Source organism: Ornithorhynchus anatinus, chromosome 11 (genome assembly GCF_004115215.2).
Source record: "Ornithorhynchus anatinus isolate Pmale09 chromosome 11, mOrnAna1.pri.v4, whole genome shotgun sequence".
Taxonomy (NCBI): domain Eukaryota; kingdom Metazoa; phylum Chordata; class Mammalia; order Monotremata; family Ornithorhynchidae; genus Ornithorhynchus; species Ornithorhynchus anatinus.
In genome coordinates, this window is record NC_041738.1 from 4019475 (window position 1) to 4033997 (window position 14523).

The window sequence follows — 14523 nt, forward strand, 5'->3', positions numbered from 1 at the left end:
CTTCCCAATCTACAAGCTGAAGCCTTGGGGGAGCCCCATCCTGAGCTGCACAGTGGCGGGGAGCCAAGGGGCAGAGAACACAGGTACCACCAGAGCCAGCCTCTCTTTTTAAAAAAAAAAATGGTGTTTTTTTTTTAAGGGTTTACTTTGTGCCAGGCATTGTACCAAGTGCTGGGGGAGATACAAGACAATCAGATGGTACACAATCCATATCCCACATGGGGCTCAGGGTCTTAATCCCCATTTTAAAGATGAAGTAACTGAGGCACAGACAGGTTACACAGCAGATAAGTGGATAAGCTGGAATCAGAACCCAGGTGCTTCTGACTCCCAGGCCTGGACTCCACCCCCTAAGCCACACTGCTCTTCTCATGCTCCCTGAGGGAAATTTACTCCCAGCGATGGATGTCTGAACCACACATGTTCCCTCTCACCGCAGTTCCAGGTTGCCTTTTCCCCAAAACAACAGCTCTTGGCAGGGTCAGAGTAGGGCGGGGGAGTGATAGTCAGGGAAGTCCCCTTACCTCTGGTGCCTTCTTCCTTCACAGACCATCGGCTCGGGCTCTTGTCCTCCCTGGTGTCTGCGGAGTGAGGAAGGCAGAGAGACACAACCCACCTCTCCTCCCCCCAACCCCCCAACTCCCCTCTTCCCTTCCTCTCCACCCCCCCCCCCCCCGCCAATCCCCTGATCAAAGCACCAAGAACTTTGACCCCTAGTGCGGTCTATACTCATTTAGGCAGAGTGGAACCAGAACAGAGTGGCCCCTTGAACGTGCCTTGACGGGCGGACTGGAGAGAAGTGAGCGGCCTGGGGAGGGGATAGTTTCCCTCCAGGGATCGGTTTCCCCAGATCTCCGGGAGGCATCCTGGGCTTGGAGAGGTCTGGGTGGGATTAGTGGCGGCGAGGATCATCACCATTTGGGGAAATTCCTGTAAAAGGATGGATACCGGGGGCCTGGAGGAGGGGGCTTGGAGCCCAACGTGGCCCACCCAGCCTGTGGCTGGCCCTTGCCACAGCGACTGGTGGCCAGATCTTGAGGAAGAGAGAGCCCAGGCAGGGCTGTCCCTCAGAGGGGGCCGGCAACTGGATTCTGAGGGAGAGAAAGTCCAGGCAGGGCTGTCCCTCGGAAGATGCCAACGGCCGGATCCTGAGGAAAAGAGAGCCCAGGCAGGGCTGCCCCTCAGGGCGCCGATGGTCGGATCCTGAGGAAAAGAGTGCAGGTAGGACTGGGCCTCAGAAGGTGCCCTTGGGTGTTTCCCTTCCTCACCACTGACTCCACTGCCCACCGTTCCCCTACCCCATCTGGACTAGGCCAGGATCCCAGGGAGATGCACCTGGGATGCCTGGGGGGCGGGTGGGAAGGTTGCACACAACTCCCGCGCACACAGCAGGTGGCGAAAAAGCATGACCGACGTCAGGTGGGAAGTAAGGTCTAAGGCTCAGGGCGCCCATCGGCGGGGGAGGCAGCGGGGAGAAATTTGAAAGCTTCCAGTCTCCATCTGTCACGGCTCAGAAGCAGAGCTGTGTGAGCGAGGTCCCGAGATGTGAATGCGGCAGCTCGGGAGCGGGTGCCCGGCGGGGGAGGAGGCGGGAAGGGAATTGGGGTCGGTCCACCTGGACAAGCTCCAAGTCCGAACAGGCTTTTGCGTGACTTCACAACATAATGAGGTTCCACAGAATGCTGAATGCATTCACAGTCTAACATGCTGCTGTCAGGCTGCTGGGCGTGATTTTTATTTTCTTGTGGCATTTGTTAAGCGCTTACCAGACATTGCAGTAAGCGCTGGGCTACATAGAAGGTCATCAGGTTGGACACAGTCCATGATCCACGTGGGGGCTCACAGTCTTAATCCCCAATTTTTAGAGGAGGTGACTGAAGCACAGAGAAGTGACTTGCCCAAGATCACGCAGCGGACAAGTGATGGAGCTGGGATTAGAACCCAGGTCCTCTGCATACCAGACCTTGCTCTATCTCCTAGGCTACACTACTCTATTTTTCCTCTTAAGCTCCACCCTGGCAACTGGGACGGTGAGCATTACTCCCTGACCACCCCCACCTTTAAAACCAGGGCTGCTTTCATTTTCCAGATGGGGCCGAGGTCCCATGAATAAGACATGGGGGTCCCTCAGGACCTGGTGTCCCCACTGGCTGGGAAGCAACAGGTCCACTGCCCGATAGGAAATCCATGTCTTTTTTTATTTCTACACCACTGATATCGTAGCAAAAGACAGAAACACCAAATTTTAGGGTAACTGATCCAAAAAAACCAGACAAAACCAACTAAAAAAAAATCCCTTTACAACCAAATCGATGCATGTTATCAAAATAAACCTTTTTTTCTCTCCCCAAAAGTTGTATGCAAAAATATGTTCAAATCCATTTGTCCGAAAAGAGTTCAGCAGCTTCTGGCATAACAACAGCCTGCGGACGCTGCCCTGCCACTGACACCCGACCACCCGAGGAATTAGACAAAAGTATTCGGGGGGTTAGAGTGGATGGGCCAGGCGAGCTTTTTTTCCCTGGCCTCTCGGTCAAAAGAGTCATAGATGGAGTCTTTAGTGGAGGCCTTGGCCACGGCGGGGGCTTCAGAGATGCCCACGTAATTCTTCTTGGCCATCCGGGAGCTGGTGGTGATGGTATAGGCGTTGCTCCGATAACACTTCATGGAGGACATGCAGAAGGTCTCCTTGATCCCTCGGCGGAAGTTGGAGTTGTACACGGAGTAGAGGGTCGGCTTGGACGCCGAAGAGCTGAAGGAGAGCCAGGTGACGGCCGTGAAGACCGAGGCGCTCCTCCGGCGGTCCGCCTCCTGAGGGTGCCACAGCTGGGCCACGTAGAAGGGCAGCCAGGAGAGGAGAAACACGAGGTTGAGCATCAGAAACATCTTGATGGTCCGGACCTTGGTCCGCGGGACCACGTTCATCGTCCTCCTGACGGTCCGCCCGTCCGTCCCCACCCTCCAGATGTACTTGATGACCTTCTGGTAGAAGAGGATGATGAGGGCGGAAGGGATCAGGAAGCCCACCAGCAGATGGACTGTGCTGTAGACGGCCCCGTCCCACGAGGAGGGTGGGAAGAAGTTGCAGTGGCCATCCCAGCCGGAGCCGTAGAAGAACAGGGCCGGGGACACGAAGGCTGCGAACAGGATCCAGGAGGCGGCGATCATCTTCTTGGCCTTCTCCCGCGACACCTTGAAGCTCAGCGGGTAGACGATGGTGTAGAATCTGTCGATGCAGATGGAGAGCAGCACGTAGATCTGGACGCCGGGGATGAGGTATTGGAAGTAGCGCACCAGCTTGCACGTGGCACCGCCCAGGGCCCAGCGGCCCGAGGTCACCTGCAATAGGGCGAAGGGAGCGCTGGTCACGCTGATGAGGAGGTCGGCGCACGCCAGGGAGACCACGAAGTAGTTGGTGGTGGACTGGGCCCGGCGGCTCCTGTAGATGACCAGGCACACCAGGGCGTTCCCAAAGACGGAGAGGAGCCACAGGGCACCAAAGGCCAGGCTGGCGGCCACGATCTCCGCCGGGGCGGGCTCGTAGCGGGAGTCCGTCCCGTTCCCCCGGGTCCCGCCGAGGCCCCGGGGGAGGGTGGGCTCGGCCCGGCCCGGCGGGGGCCCGGAGGGGTCGGGGTGGCTGAAGTCCTGGAAGGGGAGCCAGGTGGCCGGGGCAGCGAGGGAAGGTTTGCCGGCTGCCTCCATCCCGCTGCTGACCAGAACCATGTTCACTGGGTCTTCCCGAGGCCTGCGGAAAGAGACAAAAGCGGCGGGTTAAGCCGGAGACATGGCCTGACTTGGCCGGGTGGAAGTGGGGAGGGAGGGAGGGAAGCTGAGCCCGAAAGCGCGGGCCTGGGTCCAAATCCCAGCTCTGCCACCAGCCTGCTGGGTCACCCTGGAGCAGCAGGGGATAGTGAAAAGGGCCCAGGTCCAGGGACCTAATAATAATAATTGTGGTATTTGCTAAGCACTTACTATGTTCCAGGTATTGACCTAATCACTGGGATAGATACAAGCTCATCAGGTTAGACACAGTCCCTGTTCCACTTGGGGCTCACAGTCTTAATTCCCATTTGACAGATGAGGTACCTGAGACACAGAGAAGAAGAATAATCATTATAATTATCCTATTTGTTAAGCACTTACCATGTGCCAAGTACTTTTCTAAGTGCTGGGGTAGATACAAGGTAACCAGGTTGTTCCCTGTGGGGCTTGCAGTCTTAATCCCCATTTTACAGATGAGGTAACTGAGGCACAGAGAAGTGAAGTGATTTGCCCCAGCTCACAAAGCAGACAAGCGGGAGAGCCAGGATTAGAACCCAGGTCTTCTGACTCCTGGGCCCGTGCTCTTTTCACTAGGCTATGCTGCTTCTCTCTCCACCACCTGCCTGCTGAAAGGCTGTGGGCCAGTCCTTCACCTTCTCTGAGCCTCAGTTTCCTCCTCTGTAAAATGGGGGGGTCAGTGCCTGTTCTCACTCTCCCTTAGTCTGGGAGCCCCATAAGCAATGGGGACTAGTCAGCTGTGTGACTATGGGCAAGTCACTTAACTTCTCTGTGCCTCAATTCCCTCATCTGTAAAATGGGGATTAAGACTGTGATCCTCACGTGGGACAACCTGATTACCCTGTATCTACCCCAGCGCTTAGAACAGTGCTCTGCACATAGTAAGCGCTTAACAAATACCAACATTACTAGATCCAATCTGAAGATCTTGTATTGACCCCACTGCTTAGTACAATGCTAGGCACATCATAAGTGCTTGACAAATACCCTTGTTACTATAATTATCATTATCATCAGGCAAGTCGCTTCGCCTCTCTGGGCCTCAGTTTCTTCATCTTTAAAATGGGGATAGGCTCCCTGCTCTCCCTCCTTCTTAATCCGTGTGAGTCAGGGAATTGTCTGTTCTGATTATCCCATATCTACCACAGTGCTTGCCCCAAAGGAAACACTTAGTGAAATCCATTACTAATCAGCAGCGGGAAATGAATGACTTCAATGAATCAGCGCGGCTCCCTGGAGTGTCAGTTCTTAGCGGGGAAGGCACTGCCAGCTGCTCCTAGGGCGCCCGCGGGGAGAGGAAATGCCATCCCTCCGCTCACGTCCAGTGTCGCTCTCTGCCCTGGGTGGCCAGCCCAGAGGAGGGCATAAAGTTTGGGGGCGGGTGGGGAGGGTGAAGCCGGGGAGCTTGCCTCTGTGGCCACCCATGGATGGGAGGGCTCCTCTCCCCAAGGGAATGAGGTCTTGCCACATACTTGGGGAGGGCAAGGAAGGGGTGGGGGGGTGGGCACCGTGGGAGAGAGCTCTGCCCAGCCTGGCCCAGGCCACCGTCCTGGGCATCCCAAGCCTGTGGGGTCAGGTCAGAGAGGTGGCAAGCAGACCCCCGATCAGGCCCAGGTCCAGGATTCAAGCCCAAACACCCCTCTGGGTTGGGGGGATGGGGAGGAGGGGGTGCTGACACTGTATTCCAGGGGTTTCTGAGGTTTTCGTGTGCTTTCCTTCTTACTGTCTACAGAAATTGCTGACCTGGACGGTGCGAGCTAACTTCCCTTGAAGCAACAAGTGCCCCTTAATAATAATACAGTAATAATTATAATAATAATTATATCAACTACAATGGTAGTTGTTAAGCTCTTACTATGAATGATAGATGGGAATGGCTCCCTGTCTTGATTCAAGGAAGGAAAATCTATGTTTTTGGTGGGGTTTTTTTAATTTTTTCAGCACTTATTAATAATAATAATAATAATGTTGGTATTTGTTAAGCGCTTACTATGTGCAGAGCACTGTTCTAAGTGCTGGGGGAGATTCAGGATAATCAGGTTGTCCCAAGTGAGGCTCATAGTCTTAATCTCCATTTTACAGATGAGGTAACTGAGGCACAGAGAAGTGAAGTGACTTGCCCACAGTCACACAGCTGACAAGTGGCAGAGCCGGGATTCGAACCCATGACCTCTGACTCCCAAGCCCGGGCTCTTTCCACTGTGCCACCCTGCTTCCCCACTTACTATGTGCCAAGCACTGTACTAAGGTCTGGGGTAGATACAAGTTAATCAATGTGGACATAGTAAATGTCCCACATGGGGCTCACAGTCTTAATCCCCATTTTACAGATGACACACATCTCATCATTACAGATGAGACACCACTGAGACACAGTGAAGTGACTTGCCCAGGGTCACATAAGAGACAAGTTGCAGAGCCAGAATTAGAACCCAGGTCTTTCTACCAGGACCGTGCTCTACCCACTAGACCACACTGCTTCTCTACATTATTGCTGGCTGGACCTCTCTCCAGACCCACAGCTGTGCCCCTGACCCCATCTCATTTCATTTACTCATTCAATTGTATTTATTCATTCAATTGTATTTATTGAGCGCTTACTGTGAGCAGAGCACTGTACTAAATAGAATAAACTGACATTTTAACCTGGCTCCGCCACTAGTCTTTTGTGGGACCTTAGGCAAGTCACTTCACAGCGTAGCTCAGTGGAAAGAGCACGGCCTTGGGAGACAGAGGACGTGGGTTCTAATCCCAGCTCCGCCACTTGTCTGCTGTGACCCTGGGCAAGCCACTTAACTCCTCTATGCCTCAGTTACCTCATCTGTAAAATTAAGACTGTGAGCCCCACGTGGGACAACTTGATTACCTTGTAACTACCCCAGTGCTTAGAACGGTGCTTGGCACATAGTAAGCACTTAAATACCATAACTATTAGTATTATTTACTTCTCTGTGCCTCAGTTACCTCATCTGTGAAATGGGGATTGGAGACTGTGAGCCTTATGTGGGTCAAGGACTGTGTCCATCCTGATTTGCTTATATCCACCCCAGCGCTTAGTAATAGTGCCTGGCACATAGTGAGCACTTAACAAAATACCATTATTATAATTATTATTACTCCCTGTCCATAATGAGCTTCCAGTCTCCTCAGTGGGATGCGCTTCATGAGGACAGGAAAACTCTTCCACCCACCTCAACTCTTATACGAAGGGACCCCACCATCCCCCTCACAGGACCCCGTTGGTCGGGGTCCCGATTGATGGACTAATATTATCTCCAGGCTTCAGCCAGAGAGAGGGGACACTGCTGGCCGTTGAACCCAGGAGAGCAGGGCTGACATCCTCTTGAATTTGGGTCTGAGGGGAAAATCTGGCCGATGGTGCTGCAGTGAGGAGGAAATGGAGCTTTGCAAGAAATGTGGAGCTATTGAAGTCCAGGGTGATAAGAAAGCGGCCTAGTTCCCTAGTTTTACATCACTCCCAGGCCCTCCTGAGAGGACAGGAATTACCCACTGGAATTTGTCAAGCTTCTTTAATTCGTCCAGAATGCTTTTTCACCACCTAATTCATGTTGCCCTTACCACAGTCATGTGAGAGAGAGGTGAGGATTAGTCTGCCCATTTTACAACTGAGGAAATTGAGGCCCAGAGAGGTTAATAGCCTGCCCGAGGTCCTTCAGCAGGCCAGTGACAGAGCTGGCATTAGAACCTGGATCACTGACAGCCAGAACTTGGTTCTTGCCATTAGGCGGTACCGACTATTTCAGTCATGGAAGCCTTTCCCCCTACTCCCACCCCATCCTGCACTGGAATGAAAGGGGGTGAGGGAGGGTGTGGAGGAGGAGGCAGGCACAATGCGGGCAGGACTCTCTGCGGCACATAACCGGGGGTGGGGAAGGGATGGGAATCTCTGGGCAGTTGGCAGCTGGGGACAATCTGGTAAAACCAAGGAGACATTTCCTCTCGGATCCTGTGTTCTTAGAAGACCCTGCCCGAAAGAATCCTACGGGAATTTCCCATTGGAATGAAACACCCCAGGAGTCTAATACAATGCCACCCTGTCCTACAGATGCTCAGCCCAGTGTCCCCACACAGCAAGGCCTCAGCCCAGGGTTCTGCACACAGAAGGTGCTCAATCCAGCGCCCCCAACACAAGAGGTGCTCAGTTCAGTGCCCCAAACACAGCAGGTGCTCTGTCCAGTGGCCCTCCAAACAGAGGCAATCAGACCAGTGCCACACATACAACAGAATCCCAAACTAGTGATCCACATCCATCAGGGACCAATGCCCTGCACAGAGCTGGGCCCAATGCCCCGCACATGCCTGAGCCCAACGCCCCACACACAACAGAGACCAACGTCCGACATATGGCCAGGACCAATGTCCCGCCCACGGCTGGGCCCATTGCCCGTCACACGGTTGACTTCAGTAAATGCCACTGCTGTTGCCGCTCAAACAGGTGGTGGGGCAGCTTTAACCCTCCAAAATACACTCAGATCTCTCACCTCGAACACAGGGTTTACATTCTTGACGAGCCCTGCATTAAGAAACCGAGTACACATACTTCGACTAAAGCTGCACATATGAGCACAGTCATTTTTGCCAGCAAGCTCTTTCCTCATCGCCACTGTTGGAAGAAAGTTCCCTAATTCTGGGGTCCCGTTCTGTTTAAAATGCAGAGTGAGCATTCTGGCAGAACTGAGTATACCGGGGTCCATTTGGCCAGAATTGGCTGAGCACCTTACGTGGTGAGCACGGCCCTTCCCCGGGCATCACTGTGGACACGGCGTCCAGCTTAGCACTTGGGGGACATCCAGAGAAAATAAAAAAAAAAGATTCTGGCCCCCAAGGGACTTACGGTCTAATCAGGAAGATAATGGTGACACTTGCTACACAGCCAGGAGTTGAAAAAATAGCTAGAAGGGAGAGACAATGAGGAAGGAGGGATCCATGATCCATGCGTGTGGGAGGGGACTTAGGGAATCAACCCATCAGTGGTATTTATTGAGCGCTTACTGTGCAGAGCACTGAACTAAACCCTTGGGAGAGTACAATATAACAAAGTTGACAGATACATTCCCTGGCCATACCGAGCTTACAGTCTAGCAGGAAGGCATTAAGTTTGGCGGGGGAATATTAATCAGGGAATGCCTCCTGGAGGAAGGGACTGTTCATGAGAGCAGGTTTCGCTTAGATTGTGATCCCGTCGTTGGGCAGGGATTGTCTCTGTTGCCTAACTGTACATTCCAAGTGCTTAGTGCAGTGCTCTGCACATAGTAAATGCTCAATAAATAGTATTAAATTAATGTGAGCACACTGTGGGCAGGGAATGTGTCTGTTTATTGGTATACTGTCCTCTCCCAAATGCTTAGTACAGTGCCTTACACACAGTGGGCGCTCAATAAATACGATTGAATGAAGTAATCCCAGCTTCCCTGCGCAAGGGAAGGGCCGGGATCCGGGCTGTTTAACAGGACAAAAGGGGCCACTACCGGCGGTGGTCGTAAATGATGCGACTGGGGGGGTCTGCATGGTCCCAAACCAGCCAGGGGCGACCTGGGCTCCCCCACTCCCGCCCAGATCCAGGGTTGAGCGGCAGATCCGCTTCCTCTATAATTACTCTATTAATAATAATAATCGTATGAATTGAGCACTTACTGTATGCAAAGCCCTGTACTAAGTGCTTGGGAGAGAACAATACAACCTCAAATACATTCCCTACCCACGACGAGCTCACAGTCTGGAGGGTCCCCACCCCCCTGCTCAAAGGGGCCTCTCTTTTTAGGGTGGGGGGCGTCCATGCCGACCGTTAGCCGGGAGCAGAGGGGCTTTCTGGTCCCTTTGGGGCCTCTGTGCCGCCCCCACCCCATCCCCTCCCTCGGCCCCCCGAGACCCCCGGGGGCTGCAGGGACTGGGACCCTCATTCATTCATATTTAGTGAGCGCTTAATATGTGCTAAGCGCTTGGAAAGTACAATTCGGCAACAGATAAGACACAATCCCTACCCAACAGCGGGCTCACGGTCTAGAAGGGGGGGAGAGACAGACAACAAAACAAGTAGAGAGGCATCAATAGCATCACTATAAACAAAAAGAACTGGAGCTATAGAGACATCATTAACAAAAGAAATGGAATATTCAATGGGTAGATATATACACAAGTGACAGGGAGAGGGGAAAGAAGAAGGCCAAGAAGGAGTCTCCCGACCCGGCCCATACCTGGCTCCGGAGCCCGGCTGCGAGCCCCCCCAGGCCGGAATCCCCCGCGGACAGGACCTCGGGTCACCGCAGAGGGCCCGCACCAACTCCACGGCCGCTCCGGCCCTTTCCCTCCCCGGACATGGTGGAGGGGGCTTGGGGGGCTTGGACGAAGCTGGTGGTTGGGGGATGGGGGATGAGGGATGGAGGAGATCCCTCCCCCAAGGAGGAGGCCGGCGGTCCCTCTTCTTGGCCTGGAGGAGGATGATGGACTGCGCGGTCAGCTGCTGGACCCTGGAGAGGCCGCCCCCCGCCCCCTTTTCGTCACGTGGAGAGAGGGGATCACGTGCCTGGGTGGGAAGACTCAACCATCCCCTCCCTCCATCCCTCCCCCTCCCCAGCACAGCAGCTTCTCCCCTCCTTCCACCTCCCCCACCCCTCAACCCGGTGGAGAAATAATAATGATGATAATAATGGCATTTGTTAAGAGCTTACTATGTGCCAAGCGCTGGGATGCCGCCCCCCACCCCGGGTGCCCTCTTTCCCAGCCCCCCCGACTCCCCTCCCAGACCTGGTCAGGAAACATCCCCCTCCCCTCCTTCCCAAACCCCCTCTCCCCGGCCTGGAGGGGAAATATCACATAGAGAAGAGAAGCAGCGTGGCCTAGTGGAAAGAACACAGGCCTGGGAGTCAGGGGTCGTGGGTTCTAATCCCCGCTCTGCCACATGTCTGCTGTGTGACCGTGGGGAAATCACTTCACTTCTCTGTGCCTCAGTACCTCATCTATAAAATGGGGATCAAGATCGTGAGCCCCATGAGGGACATGGACTGTGCCCAACCTGATTACCTTGTATTCATTCATTCAATAGTATTTATTGAGCGCTTACTATGTGCAGAGCACTGTACTAAGCGCTTGGGATATCTATCCCAGTGCTTAGAATAGTGCTTGGCACATAGTAAGCCCTTACCAAATACCACAAATATTAAATATCCCCCACCCCTCCTTCCCAAACTCCTTCTCCCCTTCCCCTACTGCCTCCCAGCTCACACATTTCACTCTTTTGTCACCGGTTTACTCACCGTGCCCCGATCTCATCTATTTCAACTCCGACCCCTTTCCCACATCCTCCCTCTAGCCTGGAACTCCCTCATTCATTTATTCAATCGTTTTTATTAAGCGCTTACTGTATCCAGAGCACTGTACTAAGCGCTCGGGAAAATACAATACAGCATAGACCCTCCATAGATGCCAGACCATCACTTTCTCCACCTTCAAAGCATTATTAAGATCACATCTCCTCCAAGAGGCCTACCCCAATTAAACCCCATTTTTCCCAGATGGCTCTCCCTTCTGCGTGGCCTATGCACTTCAGTGAGTGACCTTTGGACACTTGATATTCTTCCCACCCCCAACCCCACAGCAATTATACACATATCTTTAAATTATATATTACAAATTCCTTATTCTTATTTATGTCTGTCTCTCCCCTCTAGACCATAAACTGGTTATAGGTAGGGAATATGTCTGCTAATTTTGCTACTCTCCCAAGGGTTTAGTACAGTGCTCTGCACATAATAAGCACTCAATAAATACTATTGATAGATTAATTGATACCATATCACCCCAGTGGGGAAATAACCCAGCCCCCTGGAGCTCAGCAGGGCAACCTCCCCCGACCTCCTTCCCCCTGACCCCTTCCCCTCTCCCCACCGTGAGCTGATTTGGCCAACTCTGGGACTGGCTGGGAAAACCTTTCTCTTCAGTCTGCCCCAACCTGGAGCCCCCTGCATAATAATAATAATGGTATTTGTTAAGTGCTTACTGTGTGCCAAACACTGGGGTAGATACAAGGTAATCAGTTTGGACACAGTCCCTGTCCCCCATGGGGCTCACAGTCTCAATCCCCATTTGGCAGATGAGGGAACTGTCTCCTCTCCCAAGAACCCTTTTCCTCTGGGGTAAATATATACCCCTATAAAGACCCTCCTCTCTCCCTCCTCTGCCCTCTCCCCTCCTCCCACCCTCCCTCCCCCTCTCTCTTTCAGATAATAGTTTCCCCAAAGCACCTGGAAACCTCAATTCTATCAAAGGGGCTCAAGTATGAGAAACAGCCTGGCATAGTGGATAGAGCACAGGCCTTGGAGTCAGAAGGTCATGGGTTCTAATTCCAGCTCCATCACTTGTCTGCTCTGCAACCTTGTATTGGTATTTGTTAAGCACTTACTATGTGCAGAGCACTGTTCTAAGCGCTGGGGTAGATACAGGGTAATCAGATTGCCCCACGTGAGGCTCACAGTCTTATTCCCCATTTTACAGATGAGGGAACTGAGGCACAGAGAAGTCAAGTGACTTGCCCACAGTCACACAGCTGACCAGTGGCAGAGCCAGGAGCCCATAACCTCTGACTCCCAAGCCCGGGCTCTTTCCACTGAGCCACGCTGACTTCTCTGGGCCTCAATTACCTCATCTCTCAAATAGAGATTGAGATTGTGAGCCCTACATGGCACAGGGACTGTGTCCAACTCGATTTGCTTGTATCTACCCTGTGCTTAGTACAGTGACTGGAACATAGTAAGCTCTTAACAAATACTAAAATAATAAATATTTCAGCCTATATGGACCTGCATCCTCTGGGGCAACACCTTGGTCCCTATAAAGACCCTCCTCTCTTTCTCTCCCTCCTCTACCCTCTCCCACTCCCCCTACCACTTCCTCCCCCTCTCTCTTTTAGATGATAATTTCCCCAAAGCATCTGGAAACCCCAATTTTACTAGTGGGGTATTTCAGCCTGGGTGGACCTAAATCCTTCTAGTCGCTGAACCCCTCACTCCCATCCCCAAAACCTCAGCCCACCAAGGCTGGAGCTGCAGCTGGGGGTCTGGGAACCCCGGTCTGATGATGCCATCGGTGCCTGTTGCCATGGAGCTGGAGCCCTGCTGGAGACGATGCTTTCCGTCAATGGCCGACTCCACTGGGCTGAAGAAAGGGAGGAGACCAGAAGTGAGACAAGTGGAAGGCGAAAGAGAGAGGGGCCTTCCAGCTAACGTTCTCAACGGGTTCCATCTAAGCGGTGACCCTGCCCCGTGACAGATCCAATCAATCAATCAGTGGTATTTGCTGTGTGCTTACTATGTGAAGAGCACTGTTCTGAGTGCTTGGGAGAGCAATAATAATAATGATGATGGTATTTAAGTGCTTACTATATACCAAGCCCTGTTCTAAGAGCTGGGGTAGATAACAAGGTAATCAGGTTGTCCCACGTGGGGCTCACAGTCTTAATCCCCATTTTACAGGCGAGGGAACTGAGGCACCAGAGAAGTGGCTTGTCCAAAGTCACACAGCTAAGTGGCCAAGTCAGAATTAGAACCCACGACTCTGGCTCCCAAGCCCGTGCTTTTTCCACTAAGCTGTGCTGTACAAGAGAATAAGCAGACCCATTCCCTGCCTGTAATGAGTTTACAGTCCAGAAGTTTGTCATGGAGACTGTGACCCTAGGTCCCCCTCCCCCAATTCCTGTGCTGCCAAAGCTGCCTCAGAGTGAAAAGCTGCAAAATGGACCGCCCAAAAAAATCAATCCATCTACTGTCAGGATTGAAGTCCTGCATACATCAAGTGAAGAAGTATGAATACATATATGAAGCACATAAATCAATTCACACCCAGCTCTTCTGTCACTTTCTTGTAGAACCTGGCTCTGCCTCTGGCCTGCTCTGTCACCTTGGGCAAAGCACTTCACTTCTCTGGGCCTGGAAGTCAGACAGATGTTCTAATCCTGGCTCCACTTTAGGCAAAAATCACTTCACTATCCCTGTTACCTCACCTGTAAAATGGGGATTTAGACTGTGAACCTCACGGGACAAGGCCTTTGTCCACCTTGAGTATCTTGTATTTACCCCAGCACTTAGTACAGTGCCTAGCACATAGTAAGTGCTTAACAAATACCATTTAAAAAAAAAAGAATGATCAATACAAACCAAACAGTAATTAAAAGATAAGCAGATTAAACCCATTTTAACTGAGACAATGTTACAACTCTACTTAACAACACCCTCTACCACACCCTTATATATTGTCTCAGTTAAATGCCAATTTCCCCCAAATTAAAAACACGTGTGAACACACTCCAGGTCAGGCCTTGGAGGTGCCTGGGACCAGATTAGCAGGTGAAAATGAGCTGTTAGCTCTGTTGCCTTCAGCAATTCAGTGGAGAGTTGAAGATGGTTTGGCTGAGAAGTTGAGGGGGAGAGTTTTTAGTGAGGGCCAGGTGGATTGCCTGTAGTGTGGGTTGATCAAGATCTGAATGAGGATTGAAGGAGGTTGGGTGGAGAATAATAATAATAACAATGGTATATGTTAAGCACTCACTTTGTGCCAAGCATTGTTCTAAGCGCTAGGGTGGATACAAGTTAATCAAGTTGCTCACAGTCCCCGTCCCACAAGGGGCTCACAGTCAAACCCCATTTTACAGATGAGGGAACTGAGGCAAAGTGAAGTAGCTTGCCCAAGGTCCCACAGTAGACAAGTGGCAGAAACGGGATTAGAACTCAG

General features: G+C 52.2%; 1 protein-coding gene across 1 annotated transcript; it reads right to left on the reverse strand.

Moving 5' to 3' along the window:
• Positions 1-2177: 2177 nt before the first annotated feature.
• GPR19 (G protein-coupled receptor 19) lies at positions 2178-10280 on the reverse strand. Its single transcript, XM_039913624.1, has 2 exons — positions 9996-10280; positions 2178-3745 (listed from the first exon to the last, which is right to left on the reverse strand). Exon 2 carries the CDS (start codon positions 3721-3723, stop codon positions 2467-2469), a length of 1257 nt encoding a protein of 418 aa, XP_039769558.1. The 5' UTR covers positions 3724-3745; positions 9996-10280; the 3' UTR covers positions 2178-2466.
• Positions 10281-14523: the final 4243 nt, after the last annotated feature.